Source organism: Thrips palmi, unplaced genomic scaffold, assembly GCF_012932325.1.
Source record: "Thrips palmi isolate BJ-2018 unplaced genomic scaffold, TpBJ-2018v1 HiC_scaffold_3, whole genome shotgun sequence".
In the NCBI taxonomy this organism is placed as follows: Eukaryota; Metazoa; Arthropoda; class Insecta; order Thysanoptera; family Thripidae; genus Thrips; species Thrips palmi.
The window spans coordinates 9,461,788-9,476,156 of record NW_023144630.1 but is presented as its reverse complement, the minus strand read 5'-3'; the positions used below and the strand labels follow the sequence as shown (position 1 = coordinate 9,476,156).

General features: G+C 44.4%; 1 protein-coding gene across 1 annotated transcript; it reads left to right on the top strand.

Moving 5' to 3' along the window:
* Positions 1-2,562: 2,562 nt before the first annotated feature.
* LOC117647831 (ETS-related transcription factor Elf-1-like) lies at positions 2,563-5,002 on the top strand. Its single transcript, XM_034389803.1, has 3 exons — positions 2,563-2,663; positions 3,908-4,281; positions 4,871-5,002. The coding sequence occupies exons 1-3, from the start codon at positions 2,606-2,608 to the stop codon at positions 5,000-5,002; spliced, it is 564 nt and encodes a 187-aa protein (XP_034245694.1). The 5' UTR covers positions 2,563-2,605.
* The last annotated feature ends 9,367 nt before the right edge of the window (positions 5,003-14,369 follow it).

Genomic DNA, 14,369 nt, shown 5'->3' with positions numbered 1-14,369 from the left:
AGTCGGTCGTCCCCCTTTTTTGAAGATCCTGATCTGGCCAACTTGTAAAAGCGGCCGATGGGGTCGGGACCAGGTCCATTCATCTTGTCTCGTCGCCCCGATTCCAAAAATACCCCTATGTGACTTGCTAGCACCAATAAGGGCGGAAATCCCCCTCCCGCTCATGTAAACCATGATGAACCTGCAGCAGCCCTTGTGCGACCCGGACTGGATTTGCACCACCGGATTATGTGTTTGGACGGTACTCTGATTACCCTCCAAATCGGTTTACTCTAGCTCAACTCCTTCCTTGTACACGACGCCAACAACAACAACACACAGACACAAAGGCAAATGCATAGGCCCTCCCCCTTATTTTAAAATAGAAGGCGGGCCAACGAAAACTGCATTATTTCCCGGCCTCGTCAATTTGGCACTGCCAATCCAAGTGTGAGACAGTCTCACACTTGTAGGTGTGGGACATTTTGTCTCACGCTTACAAGTGTGAGCCACGTTCGTCTCACGCTTGCAAGTGTGAGCAACGTTTGTCTCACGCCTGCAAGTGTTGGACAACGAAGTCGGACACTTCCAAGTGTGGGACACAACTTGTCCCACACTTGCTGCCTATGCTAGATTTGTGGTTCAATGCCACGGGTCCAGCGCCTGCAAGTGTAGGACAAACCGTGTCTCACACTTGCAAGTGTAAGACATCGATGTCTCACACTTTCCAGCGTGAGACAAACGTGGCTCACACATGTAGCGTGAGAAAAATGTCTCCACCTATAGTCTCACACTTGGATTGGCCGTGTGCAAAGCCGTGTGCCATCCTTCAGAAGGATAAAAGATTTTTACTGTTTTTCTCTCCACCTTGCGACAGTACGCACTTGTATAGTTTCTGAACCAAAGAGTTGCCGTTACCAAACTTGGTCAAATGATTTCATAAAAAAGTGGCAACAGACATGGGCGTCTTTCATCAAAGTAAAATTGAAGAGTTCACCCTTACCACACCAGAAAGGTGATAACAATATCCTCGCGCAGCAAAAACATTATAATACTTCTCTAAGGGTGCGCTTCGTGCCAACTGTGTCAGTTTCGATAAGTGTTCGGCCCCAGAAAAACAAGCTCACCCAACCCACCACATCAAGAGAAATGACTTCGAACTTTCAGGCACCTCAAAGACATTGTAGCTAATTTGGTGATCCATTAGTCAAAGATATTTCCTCAATGACATAATGACACTCTTCTACGTCTTGGTTACTGAAGTCGATTGATGAAGCAGAATTTGTCAAGCCAAAAAGACAGAAAAGGGTCCACATATGACGAGATATACGCATGCAGCGGCCATTTCGGGAAATTGTAGGCGAATCATACGAATATTTCCTACAAAAAGTAGATTTTCGCTTCCCAGCGGTTCCTGCAGCGTTTCCCAGAGTGCCTCCAACTCTAAAATCGTTATTTTGGGTCTCTAGAACACCGTGCAAAGCGCCAGACCGGGTCAGAAAGTGCAAGGTTGGTTCCAAATCTGTCGCTTACAGCCCTGACTATCTCGCCTGCCCCCACTAGAGTCCCGCCTCCTCCCCCACCCCCACATGCACTTTCGGCTTGCTTTCGGGTCGATCCGGACGTTGGGTATTACTTTTATTGCAGCCAAATGACTTTTTCGCTGACTTTCGCGAATTTTTTAGTCTTTTCTGTATTTTTCTTCCCACATATTACACCTATACACACCTATTACAGGCATTACAGGACCATTACAGGCATTACACCAATATTACAGCCATTACATCGGTATTACCTTACAGGGCCATTACAGGGCTATTACAGACCCCTTCGACCACCATTACACAAGTGATTTCCCCCTTGACGCGTGCCTCACACTTGTAAGCGTGAGATATCGTGGTTCGCACTAAATGGTGAGAGACTGACGTTCGTTTGAGCATTGTGTTCATTGTTTGGATGTGAATCGGCCAAAAATTAGCTTGTTCACATTTAAGTGTGTGTGACACAATGCTCAAACGAACGTGCCATTGTGTCACGTTAGTATCAACGTGATGTCGTGGTCCTGGAATGAGAGGGTTGTTTTTTAATACTTCCCACGCTTGTTTAATCGTTGTTGGGCATAGAAATGAATTTTGAAAGGTAGGGCAAGGTTTTATATTTCGATTTTTAGGTAAAATTACTAGAAATTCTTAAGCTTTCAGTGCAAATTGAGTGAGGTGGCGTCTATGACCGGAATTGCATTGGTCTATCATAAGACAACTCATATCAAACAAATCAGGCCTCAAAAGTCCCCATTTCGAGAAAAAATTGTTCTTTCAAATTTTCATTGTACTAATTTCACTAAAATTGACCAAAAAACAAAAAGTGCCACAGCTCAGCCAAATGTTAATATTTTTCAACCAAATTTTTTGGGGGGTGAATTTAGGTATAGACCAATGATTTAAGACTGTTTGGAGCAAGTTCTGAGGGGGTCGGGGTCAAACCCCGTTCAAGTTGATCTGGATTCGCCCTGTGTTTCTAAGGAATTTTATTGTGCTTTGCTCCAACTTTTCGTAAACCCTGGAAAACAAGGGCTGTGCGTTGACGCGAGGCGTATGTTTTGTTGCAGTCATGGGATTCCGGAAACATGACTTCTGCATCAATCACAAACAGCACGGCTGCAACAGGCCGTCTCCTACCGCTAGGTAATTGACCGTATATTCTGCTGTCGTGAGAAATCCAGTAACTTTTTTTAGCCCTTCACTCACTGACAATACAAACGCTGAGTTCGAGTACAATGCGTTTAAACCCGTTTTTGTTGGCCTACTTGTACCGTATTACTTTCGCATTGCTCGAGAAGCCCAATGCCCCCTCATGCATTCGAATAGACTGTGTATGTGCACTGCAAACCAAACTCCACTGTACAAGAAATGTCCTGTCAATGCCGTTAATTTATTACCAATGTTTGCTGTTATGCAATTCACGGCGTTTGCTGTGAACTAGTTCACGGCGTTCACTGTGATCTCGGTCACAGTGTTCACTGTGAACTGGCCACAGTAAACGCCGTGAATTGGAGCCTGATTTGCAGTACTTCGGTGCTCAGCGGCGTCAAACTCACAGTTTTTACTGTGGACCAGACCACAGTGAACACCGCGAACAAGATCACAGTGAATCGCGTGAGCAGATCACAGTAAACGCTGTGAACTGACCTACAGTGAAAACTGGTAATAAATTAACGGCATTGACAGGACATTGTTTTTTCAGTGTCTCACACACTTACAAATGCATGCTTGCAAGTACACACTTACAAACGCATGCTTGGCCAAGTACACACTTACAAATGCATGCTTGTCAAGCACATACTTACAAACGCCTATTCTTAGCATGCGCCAAGCATGCGTTTGAGAGTGTGTACTTGACAAGCATGTATTTGTAAGTGTGTACTTGGCCACGCATGCGTTTGTAAGAGTGTACTTGCAAGCATGCATTTTGTAAGTGTGTACTTAGTAGAGAGTTAGGTTTGTGGTGTGCATACTATTTTCAGTTGAAACCAACTTCTTTTATTTCCTTTTAAGTTCGTTATTTTAGAAACAAAGTAGCAGTTCTCAGGAGAGCAAAAAGTTTTTCGTGCAAAGTAACAGCACCGTTTTACTTCCGATTAAAATCACCAGTCAAACTTCATTCGCAGTACACTCTGAAAACCTTATAAACTGTTTTAGGCCTTACAAAGAAAAGTAGCTCGTTTTAACAAAATATTTGGAGAATACATAAGCTTACAAAGAAAATACCTCGTAATTTATTTACGAAATGATTCCTCGTATGACACCTTATATAGGCTAAAAATACTAAGTATTGTAGCATCTAGAAAGTAAATTTAATCCAAGACCGTGATATGCCTACTGCAAGCTGTCCCTTGGCAACGGAACTAACGCATACACTGCCCACACAGAAGCGGCGGCGCCCGCAGAGGCCCGCGGTACCCTGAGGACCCGGACCATCTCGGAGGACTCAACATGTTCTTCAGAAGCACCACCACGACGGCGCGGCGGTCGTCAGAAGCGCTCCACCAATCCCAACTCAGGGCGCCGCCCCAACGGCCGCGCACGGCAGGCGGCTCCAGCAGGACGCTTGTGGCAGTTTCTGTTGCGTCTACTGAATGATGCGCAGTACAGCCCAGCGGTCATCCGCTGGGAGGACAAGGAAAACGGGGTTTTCTGTTTCGTGCACGGGCATCGGGTGGCTGAGATGTGGGGCCAGCACAAGGGCAATCAGGCCATGAATTATGAGAAGATGACCCGCACCATGAGTAGGTTAACATACATTGTATGCAGAGTATCCTCTTAATATGGTATGCTAAAGCCAATGCGCTGTACTCGCCATGTATACAGTACATGCTGCTTACGTTGCATGGCTTTGAGTGTAGTCAATGCTGCTCTTACCTCAGTTTTTGTAGCGCTATGGTGCCTCGCTAGGAGACACCTAAAGTAGGCTTATTTCAAGGCGCCTTGGACGCTTAAGTTTTGACAAACTTTTGGTCACTATAATGCAGTACAAGATAGATACGTCCATACACCTTTGTGGTTGCATTGCATGGCAAATAAGGTGGCGGCATAGGCCACACATGCATTGGCAAGGTGCTTGGTCCCCTACACTGCAAGAAAAAACCACAACAAAAGAACCACAACAAAAGTACACAAATTTCTGGCAATTTTTTTATTGGGAATTTATTGTACTTTCAAAGAACAACTTTTATTGTACAAAGTACAATGGGACCAGCATGCCAAGTGCTGTGCAGCCCAGGCCTCGTTGTGGTTTGTACAAATTCTCGTTGTACTTTCTACAATCGCCGTTGTACTTTTGGGGTATAGTTTTTGTTGTACTTTTGTTGTACTATTCACACTTCTTCCTGCAGTTTAAGACCTTCGGCCTCGGCAATAGCTCGCGCCTTGTTTCATCCAGGACTGGACCAAAGGACCAACTGGACCAACATGTTTACAATTCAGCTGATAGGGATTCTGAAAACGAGAAAGGACCATTTTGTTGACACTTGAGCTAAAAGTCACTAACATTTGGTCATGCTTAGCATCAGCAACCTCTCGAGTGGCCCAAAACGAATTAGAGTTACAACGCTACCTCAATTTGGGTTTTTATTTGTTCTTTGTCTTTAACCTGTTGTTTTTTATTCGCTTGTTTAGGACCTACAAGAACGAGGCATTCGAACCTCATCCTAAGCGACTTGTGTACAAGTTCGGAAGAATAGCCATGGCGCCTGGTGCCTGAGTGGCACTCACTTCGTTGAACTGAAGTTTATCGATGGAAGGCCGTGTGCCTTGCAGAACGTTGGACGAATGAATCTGAACTTAGGTTTTGGCATCACGTACTCGGCTGAGACCCGATGTTATCTCGTGCCGTAGGCCAAGACTGAAACATTAAAGGCCTCTTAGAGAATAATCCTATCTACTAGTGCGGATTCAAGACAAACTTCTACCCGTGAACCCGTTTTCATACTAACGTCCATGTTTTATCCTTGGCTTTCGTTTTCAATACACAGTAGCACGTAAGTCAATTTATGGATTCGGCAGAAAGCTTGCTACTAGGTTACGTTTCCGAGATGTACGTTTCGATGGAAACCACCCACGCATGATTTTAAGCGAACAAGAACGTAGTGTAGGCCCTAGATTAGGTCATCACAAACGGACAGACATAAGGGGCTCATACATATTAAAAGCACTTTGTAATTTGGTGTTAAGGGTTAAGGTTTATTTATTTCTGTATTAAAACCCTTTTAGATAATTGAGTAAGCTTCATTTTGACATAAAGTGAAGTGATTTTGGACACTTTTTTGGAAATTTAGTAGAAACGTTTAAAATTTTGGTTCTCGTAGGGCTTTGTTCGCATACTTGCTCAGATCTGTGGGAAAAAAAATAAGCCAGACTTATCCCTAGTAGTGTCATAGAATTGACTGGAGTGGGCTTTTCATCTGCAACAGTTTTAAAAGAAAAGGTAAATAAATAAATTTTAAAAAATGTTCAAAAACTGTGATTTTTTTTTCTTGAAAACTACAGTCAACTCTGGTTAGCTGTCCCCGTTTTGCCTCTGGTTAGTTGTCGCGGAGTCATCCCTACCAACTCGGCTCGGCCAGCGCGGCCTGACGGGCGCATCTGAGGCCTTTCCATGTGGTCGAGTGGCCAAGCCCTTTCCCACATGGAAGTTGATGTGATGTTTTCAAAAAAAAAAAAAAAAAAAAAAAAAAGTGGAGCAGTGGTCAAGGCCTCTGCTTCGCAACTGATGGGTCCGAGGTTCAACTCCCGGCAACATTCACCCAAGAAACACAATCAACACAACTTCTGTTACCCATGGGGTGGGAGGGAGGAAGAGTCCCCTCAAAACAGGGCTCCAAAATTATTTTTCTTAAATTTTGACCGCAAAATTCAAACTGCAGTCTCTTTTCTTTTTTAAAGCAAGTCTACCTGTGTAAATAAACTACAGTAAAACTGTACTTTGAACTATATAGTCAACTGGGACAAACTGGGGTCTAAAACTATAGTTGTCCGAAATAACTGGTAGTTTTTTTGCAGTTTAACTTTAGTTTTTTACACTTCAACTGCAGTTTTTACACTTCCACTGCAATAATAGAATACATTAAAAGCATTCTAAGTATAAAAAAAGTTATTTTAAAGTAAAGTTTACTTTTACAAAAAATCTATATTTTCCACTGTGGTCTCAACTACAGATCCTTCCACGCGGGATGGGACGGCATTCGGAGGGTTATTGAAAGGTCCCTACTGCACCTAAAAATCTGAAATTTGGTGGGAGTGTAGCCAAAGGGTCAATGAACAAGTGATGAACACCTCACAAGGGAACCTATTCAGGGGGTACACTCAGATTTCGATCAAACTTTTTTTTTCGTAAGAATAAACATTAAGATTAAGAATGCACCCCAAAGTTGGTGCCAAGATACATATCCACACCCCTCCTGACTTTTTTAAACCGAAAAAAGGGGTAAAATGGCCCATGATTTTACATGCAACGAGATTTTCAGTCGTAATTGGGCAGTCGCACCAAATTTGTGCAAAATATGATAATATATGAAACAGACCGAAATTTTCTCTCATTTTCGTCTCAAGGGGACCAAACAATGAAGGAAATGACAAAAAAGTCGACTTCAAATTTTCCGGTTCGATGTCCGAAAATGACCCATACAATGAAAAAAGCTTATTTTACCCCTTTTTTACGTTTTAAAAATTGGTAAAGGGTGTAGATATATATCTTGGCACCAACTTTCGGGTGCATTCTTAATCTTATTGTTATTCTTACGAAAAAAAAAAGTTTGGTCGTAATCTGACTGTACCCCCTGAATAGGTTCCTTGTCAGTACCTCAAATTGAAATTGGAAGGGGGAAATTCACAAATAAACCTCGAAATTTGTCTCATATTACCCGTTCTACGGTATTTACCAGGTTTTGGAGTTATTCTTCCTTTGGTAACCTTCCTGGTGATCTGTCCTCATTTAAATCATTGGCTGAGCGATAGCGAAGCCTGTTACTCCAGTGGGTTGAAAAACTTTTCTGTCTGTCTGTCTGTCTGTCTGTCTGTGTGTGTGTGTGTACACTACTCCTCCTGAACGGCTCGGCCGATCTGGCTGAGATTTTGCGGGCTTGTTAGGTGTTCTTGGCTCGGCACACGCGAAATCTCACTATCCTAGCTCACGTGGTTCTGTTTTATAGGCGAAAACACCTTTAAAACGGCGAAAAATCGAGTTTCCTGGAGGCAGATCAATTCTGTCTTGAAGAAAGGGGGTCTCGGGGGGCGGAGCCCCCAGCTTCGACGAGTTAAAAAGTTACAAGGGTCAAGATCGTGTTATCTGTAGATGAAGGAACTCTATCTAGAATAAGGGGGCCCCCCACCATGCAACAAGTAAGAAGCAACCGCCGACGGACAAGCTAATGCCTGCCGAAGGCAGGCTAGCGCCGCAGGCCAAGGTAGGTAGGTACGCCAGGCGCGGATTGGTGGAACAGGCCGCGAGACATCGCGAAGCCTGTTACGACAAGACGCAGTCTGGCGTAAACCTACCTTGTTTAATTGGATCAAATTTCATTGGTGATGTTTCGACACTCCACGCCTGGCGTATACAGCTTACCTTGGCCTGCAGCGCTAGCCTGCCTTCGGCAGGCTGCTTTGCTAGACAGACCGTAGAAATGGGCGTGATCCCCTCAAAAAATTGCATTTGGTCATCAAAATGTACACTAATGGGACTTAAGGCGGGACGGGGGTGAAACTTGAAGGGATCGGATCGGGATGAAAATTGGCACACAGGTTCAGGACATAATAAGGACACGCGCCACAAAAAATTTTTAGCTGGCTCAATTTTGAACAAAGTTATTGAACTTTCAAAAACTCAAAACTAGATCAACTCGATCCAAAGAACCACTGGTCCTAGAAAAAAACCAGTTACAGAATTCGAAAGGGGAGTCAGGATCTAGGTCAAGAGGTATGCGCGAAACATGTGTCACAAAATTTTAGCCTTAAAATCGGGTGTCGAAAGGTGTCCAATTTTTGACCAATGTTCAGCCAGTCATTTCGGACACTTGCTGTTTGTTTCAAGAATCGCCATATACATGTTGACCTAGGCCCTGGCCTCCCCTTTCGAAATCTGTAAGCCACTTTTTTCTAGGCCCAGCCCTTCTTGAGATCGAGTTGATCTGCTGAGACCCTGTTTTTGCCGCATTTTCCTTGTTTTGAACTTGGCGGTCGTTTTGCGGTGCTGTGGCTGTGGAAGGTGGCGCGGCGGAAAGTATCGGATCCTCCGTGCAGGCCGGTGGAGGCGGGGCGACACATTTATGACTGACAGCTGACCTGCAGCCGGGCATTGTTCGCGCCGCGTCCCCCCCCCCCTCTCCCCCCGCGCTAAGCCGGAGCCGCAGACGAGGACCTGAGAGCGAGCCGGCCGCCTCGGACTTGGATCCAGCCAGGCCACGAACGAGCTCCCCAGACTTGCACGCGTCGCACTGGCCAGAATTTGGCAAAAAGGGCCTCGTGAGTGGAAAGGGGTGACACGTTCCACCCACGCTGTCTGATGCGAGGATTTGAAGGTCGTAAGAGAAATTTTATCCCCGATTACAAATCGTTGTTCAACTGGTGTCAAAATGACCGTAAAAGAAAAAGGAATTTGATAGTACCCAACCGCCACAACTCAGAAGTCACATTCAAATTTTAAATTTGGAAACTGGAGCGCGCCGGACTCCAGGGTGAGCCGCGCGCCTCGCCAGTGGGCCGCTGCTTCCCCCTCCATGCCCCGCCTCGGCCGTCTCGCTTGCACTGTGCGGGTGAGACAGAGACGGACAATGACATCTGTTTGAGCGCACGGCGTGGCCCGGGCTGCACCGGCCGCGCCGCACTGTCGCCGCACTGTCTGGCCATCGACACTGCCAAAACGCACCGCGCTGTCCGTCACTGGCCAGAATGCACGGCAGGTATAGGGATTTCCACCCAGAACTAGGACCCTTTTATTTTTTGGAAGTACCTGACTGTGGTGACATCTCTCGGCAAAGTGCTACATTACCAGAACGAAAATGGCAAGGAGTATTCGCAAAAGGAGACTCCCGTCAATACACTTTTTAAGTTCCTTTAGCCGTCGCGGGTGAACGGTCACCGGGGTCCCGCCTTAACTTTGGGTCGGGGGTCCGAATGGGTTCTAATTTCGTCATCAGCACCCTCAAAAACATAGAAAACGGCATGAAACTTGACAAAAAGTTGAAAGTACCTATAAAGTTGTCTTTTCTCTGCCGTTTTGAAGTGTTTTTTGTCTGAAATGACCAAACAGATTGAGATAGAAAGCTAAATTTTGGTGTGTGGCGAGCCCAGGACATACCTAATGCATCGCCCCCCTGAACCCGTCCTGGATCCGCCCTTGGCGAATAATCATTCTCCGATCTATCAGCATACAAGTCGTGTCTCTTGAAGGGGAGGTTCTACTGAAATATTGCATTTTTCAAATTGAGACCCAGTGTAAAAATTTGTTGCAGATGTATAGTAATACATAGTTAATGGTCAAACATAAATTTAGAGCCCAATACCTCCCGCCAAATCCAGTCGAAGAGGTTTTTTCAGCCTATTGTAGCAATATCTTAAAAATTCTCCTACGCAAAGCATTTAAACGTAAACTGATGTTCTGGACATTTTTCACTTCTTGGCTCTATGCAATAAAGCGTGGCATCACCAAGACATGGGACCCAACAAATTATTTTGTCGTTGCTTTTCAGAAAAAAATCACTCAAATATTAAAAATTTTAACATTTTCTTGAAATTTTATTGACATGCTGTCTAAAAACACAGCTTATGGTTTTGTAATGGTCCCAGTATCTTACTAATGCCACGGTTTTCAATTATGAACCAAAGAAGTGAAAAATGCCCAGAACATCAGTTTACGTTGAAATACTTTGCGAGGAGAATTTTTCAAGTTACGACTGGAAATAGCAGAAAATTCCTCTTCGACTGGGTTGGGGCTAGGTATTGCTCTCCAAACTTCAATCTAACTATTTACTATGAACTACTTTAAATTTACAATGAATATTGATAATGGGACTCAATTTGAAGAAAGTAAGATTTTCAGTAGAACCTCCCCTTAATACTATCCCTGCCACCGTTCTGACAAAAATACTGTGAATTCTGTGTCAAAACGATTTTAACACTCTACCAAAATGTCCTGTAAATGCCGTTAATTTATTACCAGTTTTCACTGTAGGTCAATTCACAGCGTTTACTGTGATCTGCTCACGGGATTCACTGTGATCTTGTTCGCGGTGTTCACTGTGATCTGGTCCCCAGTAAACACTGTGAGTTTGACGCCGCTGGACACCGAAGGACTGCAAATCAGGCTCCAATTCACGGCGTTTACTGTGGCCAGATCACAGTGAACACTGTTGCCGAGATCACAGTGAACGCCGTGAATTGCATAACAGCAAACATTGGTAATAAATTAACGGCGTTGACAGGACATTTTTTGTAGAGTGTAGGCATGACTTTTCTGCTGCAAGGCCCTTTTTTTAGCGATACACTTGATCCTTTATTCTTTGAAAATGTTTCAGATTTGAGCCTGTGAAAGCAGCCTTGACTCACTCTCAAGTGGACCCCCATTCTACGCACTTTGAGTACGCCTGTGAGTCTGGTTTGTCGTCGAACTACTTTCAAGGGTCACCAATTTGAGGTTCCTAGCTTCTTTCTTCAAAGCTAATCGTCATTTTGTTCAGTAGGTTTGGATGACTTCCTTGACAAGACCGCACAGCAGTTTTCACCGAGGTTACGAATGCGCCTCGTCGACGGTGAGTTCACGTCCACAATGTACATTACACTGCCTATTCAAGTGTAAGACAGTCTCAAACTATGCAGCGCGAACCGCGATGGTCCACGCTTTCAAGAGTGAGCCACTTTTGTTCCACCACTTAGGCTACAAGTGTGAGACACGTTTGTCCCACACTTACTGCCTATGGTTCCCTGTGGTTTAATGCCACAGGCGCTCGTAGAGTGAGACAAACCGGGTCTCGCGCTTGTCACACTTGCACACTGTTAGAAATTAGCTCCGAAATTTATGGTGAAAAACCCTATAATCACGTTCATGGAGACTCCATTCATTTTCCTTTTTTTTTTTCGGAGAGATTTTCTCAGGGCTTATACAGATGTTCTTCGGAGCATCCTTGGGTCCAGATAGGAGGTAAAATGCAAGTCTTTTCTCAGATATATTAAAGAGGACTTCGCTGAAGCAGTTTTTGGTCTGAAATGGTCAAAAGGGGCAATCTCATTCGAGCTCATTTGACTTATATCCTGTAGCTTTCCCTTAATATTATGAAAACTGAGCTCAAGAAGTAGGGGTTCACCTTTCCCTCAAATTTTAACTGGTTGCAAACCCTTTTTTTCGTGTTTCTGTGATAGTGAGCGTGCATTTTTGTTCAAAATTCCGAATTTTTTCGGAGAAAGCTCAGAATTTGCATTTATGGAGAGCTCCATGCAGAAGTTTCGGAAAAACTCCATGATTTTTCCATTTTTTTTCGGAATTTTCTGACAGTGCAACGTGGGACACGCGTGCCAAGGGGGAAATCACTCATGAAAATGGTCGACCGACTATTACATTTGAATCATTACAGACAATTACACCTAATACGCAAATTACAGTATTACATCGATATTTCTGCTATTACAGTACCATTACAGTGCAATTACAGCAATTTCGGAAATTACAGCAATTACAACCATTTCGTCTATTACGCACCTATTACGCAATAACACAGGTATTACCTATCATTACAGCTATTACACTACTATTACAAGGCTATTACGCAGCTAAAACGGCCTTGGAAATAGTTTTCAGCCTCCAGAGGGACTATTTTGTTCCGTGGGCATGGGGTATCGCTAGGTAGTACAGCAGTGGCAGCTCAGCTGGTCGCTGTTTGTTAGCTGTCTCGGGGATCTTTCATCCCCCCCCCCAAATACCTTTTATACCTTTTGTAAAGATCCGACCACCGCGGCCGGCCGGCGCTACCCCTCGCCCAGGTAGCTGCTGGAGGTAGCTGTCTGGGCGCGCGGGGTATCGCCGGGCCGGGCTGGTCGGATTCCTTTGGAAGTGGTTGTACTATCTATTTTAAACAGTTACGGCTCTCAACTACCCCTCCTCATAAAATTCGGCCCTTGCATTAATCATTTTCCATGAGAAAATTGGGAATTTGAATCTTGGCCGAAATATCATTTGACAGAATGTCTATTGGCCACAGGAACCTTTGTCTTTCCAATCAATTAATAGCTTGTACCTATTAAACTAGATTAGGGTTAGACTACCCCTCCTTACGGATTCACCTCTTAGTCAGGGGTGTAAGCGTTGAACCTTGCACTTTCTGACCCCGGTCTGGCGCTTTGCACGGGTGTTCTAGAGACCCAAATAACGATTTGAGAGTTGGAGGCACCCTGGGGAACGCTGCAGGGACCGGTGGGAAGCAAAAATCTACCTTTTGTATGAAAAATTCCTATTTAACGCCTAAAAATCACCCGAAAGCGCCGCTGCATGCGTATATCTTGTCAAATGTGGACCCGTTTCTGTCTTCTTGGCTTTACAAATTTTGCTTCAACATGGGACCTTCATTACCAAGGCGTAGAAGAGTGTCATATTGTCCTTGGGGAATATCTTTCAGAATTGTGTACACCAAAATTAGCGTGAATGTCTTTGAGGTTGCTCGGAGTTCCAAGTCATTCTTTTGATGAATGTTAGAGTTGTTGCTTGTTTTCTCGGGCCGTTCCCTTATCGAAACTGACACAGTTGACTCAAAACGCATCCTAAGAGAAGGATCATAATTGTTTGTGCTGCGCGAGAAATATGTAATGTAAGCTCTGAGGGTAGGTAACTGAAGAGAAGACGTAGATGTTAACTGATTAAATGATGCTAAGACAGGATCCGATAGACTAGGAGTGCTGAGAAATTCTCTAACAATCGAAAAGCGTACATTGAATGCTGTCGCTGCAGCATGCCTGCAAGCGCGCTCTAGCTAGCGCATGCCTGTCAAGCATGCACCAACAAGTGCATACCTGCCATACGCTTCTGGAGCTGACAAGTCTCTATCCCTCATGCACTAGATGTATTCTCCAGTTAGTGTGTCATTAGGGTGGGCCGTGAAACACGATTTTTCGATATCGCAAACGTAATAGCGCGCCAAAGTTTACTTCATGGCATTACAAACTCAACGCGATCTGGGGCAGGTCTGTAACTTAAAGCTTGACCCTCACGCATCGACGTTGAAAATTCGAAAATTCGACTTTTACGGGTTTTTTCTAAAAACATCCATAGAAACTGAACCAGATGTCCAAATGATGTTTGCGAGACGGAAATGGAAACGTCTGATCATGCTTTATCATTTAAGACCACCGGGACCCTCTCCGAGCAGTAGGGGACCGATGGAAAAAAATTACAAAATTACAAATTTTTTTTCGTTTTTTACAAAATGCAAAAATTGCCTTCAGGTTCGATACGGCCATCCTGACGTCACCGTACCCGAACCATACCCCGAATCATCTTCTCTAAGGGCCCCTTTCCCGTTTTAAGCGCACGGGGTACTCCGGATCCGTTCACACGTTAGGATTTGGACGCCATAATACATGTTTACTAAAAATGCAAATTATCGGTACTCAGGGCACTCGTCTCGTCCGTATGAACTGTATTGACTCAAAATCGATACTAGATGGTGTCTTTGCGTCACAGGCACCTACAACCTATGCGATGGATAAGAATAACCTGTATAAACGTGCAGCGACCTTCTGTCGTTAATCCAGACGAGCCAAATACGTTTTAAACCTAGATTAACGAGATTTACAGTAAAATAGCGTTCTAACGTCTCTTCGTCCGATTGTCTATATACTGGTGGGTTCCTGCGA